Here is an 8,377-nt window from a genome sequence, read left to right on the forward strand (position 1 = left end):
TATCCACGCGCTACTCACCGTTTGGGGTGTTTGAAATTGTTAGGCGTACTTGACTTGAAGAACCAGGCATGTTCATATCGTGTTTCTCTTGTTGCAATCCAAATTTTATACACGGCTTACTTCGTTTATAAAACATACCTGCAGCGTCGCTTCGAGGATGTGTTTTTCTTCACATAAGCGGAAGGGAGAAAAATTGGGACAAATTTTCGGAAGGTTTTGACGATTAAAAATGTGAAATTTGTGAATTTTGCAATTTCCGTTAAAATTGTAAAATCTGCAGCGCCTCTTTGAGGAGTAACATAACAAAGGGAGAAGAATTTTGACAAATTTGCCGTAGGGTCTGACGAAAAATCGTGAATATTGTAAATTTGGCAGTTTTCGCAAGAACATCACGAAATATCGCTCATTTTCTATATTTTGTAATTTTCGCGAGGTCATCGCGAAAACTCGTTAATTTTGTAAATTTCGTAGCAGAGTTCAATTCTGATCATAAGTGGAAAGAAAACTGGGCAAGACTCGAGAAAGACATCGAATAGTTATACCACCTTCTTTGCGTACTTCGCCTAGAAGCTTACGTGTCGACATTAAAATCGAACAAAAAAGGAACACAGAAAACCTATATTCAACTGCAAGATTTAATAAGCAAGGCTTAATTGTTGTTTACACTTCTACTGTCCTACTATTTTTAGCTGAAATCAGCGACTGGATTTTCCCTATTGCTTTTTCGCCATTGCTTGTTTCTTCACTTCGCCTGCTAAAGGGAGTTGAGTTTAGGCTATGTTAGAAAGATGTGCCTGAGCAGTTTCTTCTTGCTCAAACTCTTCACTGACACCATCGATTTTGTGGCTCAGTAGAACTAGTTTGTGGTCAACGAAGTGATACGGTGGCACCTTCAAGCCCGGCTTCTTTGATCTGCAAAAACCAAACAAACAATTAATGTTAGGTTGAAAATAGACGCTGACTAACAATCAAAATGCCATGCAAATAGATCAAGCCACAAAATTTGTCTCGTTGATAAACGTCTACCTCAATACTCTTCCACGTTCATTTTCGGTTATTGCCCTTTGTCTTGTCTCGGGAATGGATCATAATAAAAACTGAGACAACAATTATTTTTTCTTTTACCCGGGGCACCCAACGAGAACATAGTTCAAAACCACTTAAACATAGCGTTGTTGGACGTATTTTAGTATTTAAGCAGAAGATATAGGCATATTTTTATCCCCCCAAAATTTTTCATCTGTTCGGATTTCCTAGCTGAAAGTCTACCTTTTCGAAAATTTCAGCCAGGAAAAAGGCTCCCGAAAATTCTACGTGACTTTTTTACGGAAAAAAGCCGTTAAAAATGGGCAATTATACCATTTTTAGATGTTCTAAAATCCTAGGAGAAGCAGGCAAGAAAGAAATTTTACAACAAATGTTCCGAAAATTCTAGATCTCAAATCGTCTTCCGAACAGATATTTTCCAAAAATTGTCGTTGGGTGCCCACGTTTTACCGGCTTCTTCTTCCATCAGTTTTCTCTTTTTCTCTTTATGTTTAATTTGTTCGGTTGCTTTAATTGTAGTTTGGTGTTGATTATCAGGAAATCGGATGTTTAAGCCTTGTTTTGGCCAAACTGTTCAATTCAGTTTACAGAACGGTTCATTGTCGTTTTAATCTCGTACAGTTATATTAAACGCCATTTATGAGAATTTTAGCCTGTTCCATGCTCTCAGATACTGGTTAGGACGAGCAATACGAAAAGCTATCGCGATAATAAATTGGCTCAGGAGTAGCCTACTTGGAGTTACTTCTACTATTACTTATTCTTGTTTTAAATCTTAGTTATAAACTTGCTCCGTAAATCCCCTTCTCAGTATTAGAACGGCGTTATCGGGCGGGTGCATTATGCACAGCCCTGAGGGACGTTGCGACATGGCTACGTGCGTCTAAGTTCTTGGACGAAATCCTAAAAAGTGTCTTCATTCAGTTGGATCCTCTTGGCCGGTATATACGTACTTTCCTGTGGTACTATTTATTATGTTGTACCAGAGTTGGTTCGTTCTGACTGAACGTGCTTTCGAGTCTGTGGATAAAATCTTATGGTAAGACCTGAAAGCTACTAAGCAGTACTTTTTTGTGGTCCTGTTTATAAAATGCTTTTCAAGGAGGTTCTAACGTTTGGGTCTGTGGAAGAAATGCTGTGTAGTGACCACTTAAAACAACCATTTGTACATTTATTTTTCCCTCGTGGTCTTATTGGTTATTATGCTGTACGAGCTGATTCTGAGTTTTTTACGTGTTTGAGTGGAAAAAAACCACGTGAATATGAGAAGCACGATTGTGCAAAATCACAAGCTATCATGAAAAGCGAAAAGCACTATTGCGTAGTAGTGGCTATTTGTTTTACAGTTTAAACCTTTAAGTCCCAATATCCACATACAAATTCTCCAAACTAATCTCTATACATTTCCATAAAGAATGTGTTGAGAGAATCTGATAAAAGATCAAGGCATTTTCCCATTGTTGATCATTTTATTAATTCTCATAACCTAGTCTCTTGACAAATTATGAATATCATTAGGAGGAAATTGATGTTGATCACCCATGGGACTTAAAGGGTTAAGACAAAAGTAAATTTTAAAAATGTCTCGCTTTGCTTATATTGCAATTGTGAAGGCGCAGGGGTAAATAACTTACTTGTAAGTAGTTTTGAAGTTGACCGTATAATGGCCACCGCCCTTCAACTTCAAGGCCATGTCGACATCTCCTCTCTGACACCCATCCCACTCATACAGTCTCTCAGTGGACGGTTCCCAGCCATCTGTCTTCTTCTGCATAACAGGTCCATCCCGGGGAAAGTTTACACCTTGAAACTTGACTTCATAGATGAAACAGTTGCCAACGAGTCTTTTCATAAAAAAGATATTTTATTAAAAGTTATTTCGCAAGTCTTGAGAGGTGAAAAGTACTGGACGATTTCCAGACCACATATATTGCATATATCTGCACCACTATGTACTGACAGAAGACCTATACTAGTGTTTTCGTCAACATAATTGGTTCATTCACAGTGGTTGAAATATCGGACATCTACACCTGTTCTCTGACAGAGCTAGAAAAATTTTTTTTTGCAGTTATAATGAACAAGGGTTGATAACCAACCCTAGTTAGCTACTCCTTAGCAACGTGGATCAGGTAATAGGTAATATCTACTGTTGTGTTCCAATAATTTTTGTTATTATTCATTCAAAACATTTCTTCCTTTCTGATTAGCTAAAATCCCAGGCATAATTCATCATAACCAGCTACTGTGCACCAAATTTAGAAGAATTTTGCGATATGTGAAAAATGACGTAAACTGTGCAGCATACTTGCCAGAAAACTGAACATTTAACCGAGAAGACCTGGGGACGAGATTGAGTTGTTTTGGTAACCAAAACGGTAAACGCTAGTTTGCATATCTCAAACCACCCTTGGATACCTTGTGATGCCTACACAAAGTAATTGCATATATGTATACATATATGAGTGAGCCCTGACTATAGTGATTAGGGTTAAGCACTAACAATACTGATTTAGGTTAAGCACTGACCATACTGATTAGGGTTAAGCACTTAGAATAGTGATTAGGGTTAACGGTTAGCTTTTATTTAGGGTTAGGGTTTTCGCTACACTAGTTGAATTACTCCAGGTTCCTGCAATGAGTTCTCGGTGGTCTAGTGATTAGGGCGTGAGACTACAGATTTAGCACTCCGGGATCGATACCTGCTCGTGACTCGCATTTTTTTTTCTTTAAAATTGAAGAGACTTGCACTTTGACGACATTTTTGAGTAGAAACTAAGTCTCTGAGTCAAAAAACTTAGAAATTTCATGTAAGTGTAAGTGAAAAGGGAGAGGGAGGTTTGAGATATGGAAACAAGTGCTTAACAAGTGCTTACCGAGTACAAAATGGCAGAACATTTCACTGACTCGTTTCACGGGAAAGAAATAGGCGAACTATTGGCTAAAAACACAGCAAGAACAGCAAGAAGACAACTCGACGGACGACATGTGCTCTTTGGAGAATATTTGCAGTACTGAATAACCCTTAATCTCTTAAACTTGCCGATGAACAGGCAATTAAAGATGAACTTAGCATTGATGAAGGTAAGCATGTTTTAGATTGTTTTTAAACTGGGAATTGTTTTTGAATGAATAATAAAATAATCATTGAATTCGGCTTTCGAATCACCTAAAGAATTTTCCGCCTCGGCTGATGGATAACACCGTCCTCGATCTTCATAATTCTTCAGATGATACTCATCCAATAATTGTTTTAACAATTATTTGAATAATTCAAATTATTCAAATTTAGTTTCGATTACCTGGAGTCGTTAGAGGCAGTGCACACTGCACCATCTTCGAAGGTCATGGTTCTTTCCCATGTGATTCCCTCGGGAAATGACAACTTGATGTAGTCTGGGATATCCTTTGGATACTTAATAAATGGCTTGCTTCCATACATTTCTTGAGGCAGCAAAATGTCAATAGAAAATGGCAGAGGCGCACCCTTAGTGACTTTAAGCTTCATGGTCTGCACACCCCTTTTTAAAGAAAGAGTTTATACGCATTGGAAATTAGCATATTTTATATTTAGTTTGCTTGTTTATAACCAGTAGAAGTCAGAATTTGCTGCTCGTAATAAACCAGGCTATCATGGTAATTAGGTTCTGTTCCTGCACCAGAACACTAGGTCTGCCAGGAGCCCTGATGCCTATTTAAAATAAGTATACTTTGAGCGTTTTTTTAGGCGTGCACGATTAAGGCTGAAATGATTCGGTGTTAGGGAAAAAGTCCCTTTAAAAAAAGCGTGGGAGGTTTGGGGTTTATTGTTTGAGATCTGTTTTAAACAAGAGGCTACTGCATTTAACTAGCTGGAACTTACTCGTAAGGACGTCCACTTCCTTTTCCTTCTACCTCGAAGGGGTATCCATTGACGATCCCTTCCATATGAAACTTGGTATTCATTTCAGTTTGGATCCCAGTCTTACAAGAAAATGATGATAAAAACCATTATTTTTTCATTTATTCATTTATTCATTTGCTTGTTTGATTATCTATAAGTCGCGCAAATATCAATCCTCGCACCCGGTTTTATTAACCGTTGTAAAATTAGTGCGCATGACTAACTGCAAAAGCAGTGTATGAAACGATCTTTTACCTTTTTTTGGTGTTTAATAAAATAAAAGCTAAAAAGAAAAAATGCGTTCCCATATTTCCGGTTAAACATTAATAAAATAGGCTCCGGTAAGGCATTCCGATTGGCTCGATAGACGTTTTGAAAGACAGCTGACTTTTTGAAAGCTGTACTGAGTAAACTAATCTCGTAAAAAAGTTGTGGTCTTTGGCTAGATACGAGCCGCAAAAAGGGGTAAAGATCGATTTTCTTCATCGTCGTAGATAGATTCACGAGGTTTTCACGTGCGATTCAACTAAGCAAAACGACGACTTAATTCTTGAAGTTTTAAAAGGTATTGCTTTTATAAGACAACTGCGAGAGCCTGTACTATAAGGCATTGGCTCTAACTAGGTCTGCGGTATATATAGTAAAGTAACGCAAAAACAACGTGATCGAAATAACTTATGTGAATGGGCTTTTACAAGAGAGGTGGTTTTTATAAAGCTTTGGATGTCCCCACGACAAACTGAACTCCTCTATACCCAGTATTTACTACTTTATCGAAAGGCTTGAAAATTCACCACTCTGGAAACGCTTCAGACCGACCTTTGAAGGCTCATTGATCGAGTCAGTGTGCTGCTGGGCAAACTTAGTCATTGTACAGCGGGCCCCTCCCCTCAGAAAAAATCGACGAAGGGGCCTTTCTGCTGTTCTGCAATATTTCTTGTTTTACTCCAAAAGAAAGAAGGAAGCCTCTCTCCCCTGAACGCCACCCCATAGAAAATTCACGCTCGAGAAGATGCTGCTTATAGTATTCCGGGAGTGTTTTTGAGCAACAGTCAAGGCTTTTTCTCAAAGACGATTTCCAAAAGGAAATCGCAGCAGTAGTGATAGGCAACTGTCTACAGCGTCATTTCCTTTATTCATATTATTCCAACCACCGAAGATAACTGAAAACCAATCACTGCGGGTCATTGATGAATCCGAGATGAATGACATCCTTTTTTGGTTACGTTTGGCATAGTCGTCAATGACTGCATTATAATCCAAGGCTATGCCCTTGTAAATAAAGTGCAGCAAAAAGAGCATTTAGGCGATTTTCTCTCATAGTGCTAGCATAAACATTCTTCACAAAGCGCAGTGAAGAGTTGCACTTCAGTGACTGGTCAACAAAAGGTGCAGAATTATGTGAATATTGGGGTAGAGGCTTGAACTGCGCAGGCCCTCAATTATGTCTCTTGCAGTGTCGCGGGTTCTTCGATACTTGTAGTCCTAACTTTAGTTAAACGAATAAACCTACTCACTCAAGTGGTTTACGACAAAAATACTTATTTGGTAATAACAATTATCGAAAAGGTTTTTTTGTTTTCTTCGAAAATTTCAATGAAAGCTTTCACTGCACCACACCGCAAGACAATATTTGTGACCAGTGTTTCTCGCAAGTTCAAAAAGGAAGTTTCGTTGTCTGTGCAGGACATTTAAAGTTTACCGCGGTATTTTTGAAAGATGTCCTTATCATTTGATAGAATCAGTTGCAATGTACAGCGAGGAAGTGTGAGAAGACAAGGAGTGGTGTTACGTGACAACGAACATCATCTTTCGAACATAAGAATAAGCAGAAAACAAAATTGTTTATACATTTCTTTGATGTTTCCAAAGTTATTTGTTTAATTATACAACAACTGAAAGGTTGCATAGTCTGGCTGCCAACAGTACTTGATTTAAAAGTGTAAAGTGGTGATCAGTTTTTCGGACACCTGCGCGTGTGATAAAAGCATTGACTATTAAGGAATTTGAAAAACATCAAAATCATACACCCTGCCAGTGCACACGAACACTGAGTAGGTTTTAAACTTTGGACAACCTCGATAAATGATCTTGGAAGCGTTTTTAGTTTTGACTGAAGAATCAATAAAAAAAAGTCATGTTATTTTATATGTATATTTTGTGGAAGGGTGGCTCTGAATCTTACCAAGTGTAAGGGCGCTTTCCCTAAGACTCCGATCGAAAGGTCGTTGAGGGGATAGAAAAATCCGTCCAAAGCCAAGGGCTACGCCGTAACCCTTGCTCAAGGACGTTAGGTAAGCAATTCGCTCTAAACCCTGTCTCCCTGTCTCTAGTTTTCAAATGCTTACACAGGCTAACCAGCATTAAAAAACTTACATTAGCACACGCAACTAAGAAAATATTGTAAAGTAATTGAGGAAATGCTATCCAGGCAGGGCGGCCTTGTGGAGTGGTAGATGACGTAGCGCTATTTTCAAGTCTACAAACCTCTCCTTGAGTCTGAAGACTTAAGGCATGAGTTTCAGTTTCTAGTATCGAATATATACAATGAAGGCAACCTGGGGTCTAGAACGCTGACCTGTTCCTCTCTCATTCCTTTACCAAAGGATACGTCAAAGTATATCAGACAATTTCCTCCTTACAGCATGCTCGGCTACTCAAACAAGCTTTAAAATCTGACACTAAGATGATATACCGCCGATACAGCAAGTTAGAAAGCTGGAATCAAACGTGTTTACCAATGGGTTAGGCCCTGACGTCTTCAAATTCACGTTAAAAGGACACTGTTTAGGCAAAAGCATTATGTTTACTTTTCCAGTAAATTCCGTCTTGCGGCCTTAGACAACGGACCAGGGGCCCGTTTGTCCAAAGCCCCTATAACTTTTCGGGCCCGAAATAAAATATTCAAATCGAAATAAAAGGAATAAGAGGAGCGCGGGTCCCGGCTAGCACAATAACTCAATTTTTTTCATCAACTGATAGTTTTATCATGTTAGATGCAAAACTATTGAAATTTCCATCTTGCATGTAAACAACGACAGCTTTAGGGGCCCGTTAATTATCGGGACTTTCAAGAATTGAACGGGCCCAGAAGCGGATGCAGCCTCAATGTCCTTTTCATTGATGACTGCCAGAGAAAGTTATGGTTGGAGACTTTCTTTTCTAGAGTTCTGATCAAGAATTTCTGACGAGCCACCAAGTTTCAGTCTCGAGACCGGTACTAAAGTGCACACTCAGAAAATCGCAAAATTACCGAGAGTAAAACTGAAAAAAAAACTGTGTGGGTAGAGAAAGTAGTGGAAGCGTTGACAGGAGCACCGAACAACAGTTTCCTCCTAATTACATTGAAAACCCTTTTAGGTTATCTAAATTACTAAGTTCTTTGCGACGCCATATAATTATAACAACTGTTCGGTCATCCACAGGGCAACTTGAATAGTCTTTTCG

General features: G+C 38.7%; 1 protein-coding gene across 1 annotated transcript; it reads right to left on the reverse strand.

Moving 5' to 3' along the window:
• Window positions 1-755: 755 nt before the first annotated feature.
• Window positions 756-4,564, reverse strand: LOC140946316 (GFP-like non-fluorescent chromoprotein). Its single transcript, XM_073395417.1, has 3 exons — window positions 4,350-4,564; window positions 2,682-2,891; window positions 756-912 (listed from the first exon to the last, which is right to left on the reverse strand). The coding sequence occupies exons 1-3, from the start codon at window positions 4,553-4,555 to the stop codon at window positions 771-773; spliced, it is 558 nt and encodes a 185-aa protein (XP_073251518.1). The 5' UTR covers window positions 4,556-4,564; the 3' UTR covers window positions 756-770.
• Between the last annotated feature and the right edge of the window lie 3,813 nt (window positions 4,565-8,377).

The sequence above is a fragment of the Porites lutea genome, chromosome 8, assembly GCF_958299795.1.
Source record: "Porites lutea chromosome 8, jaPorLute2.1, whole genome shotgun sequence".
NCBI lineage: Eukaryota > Metazoa > Cnidaria > Anthozoa > Scleractinia > Poritidae > Porites > Porites lutea.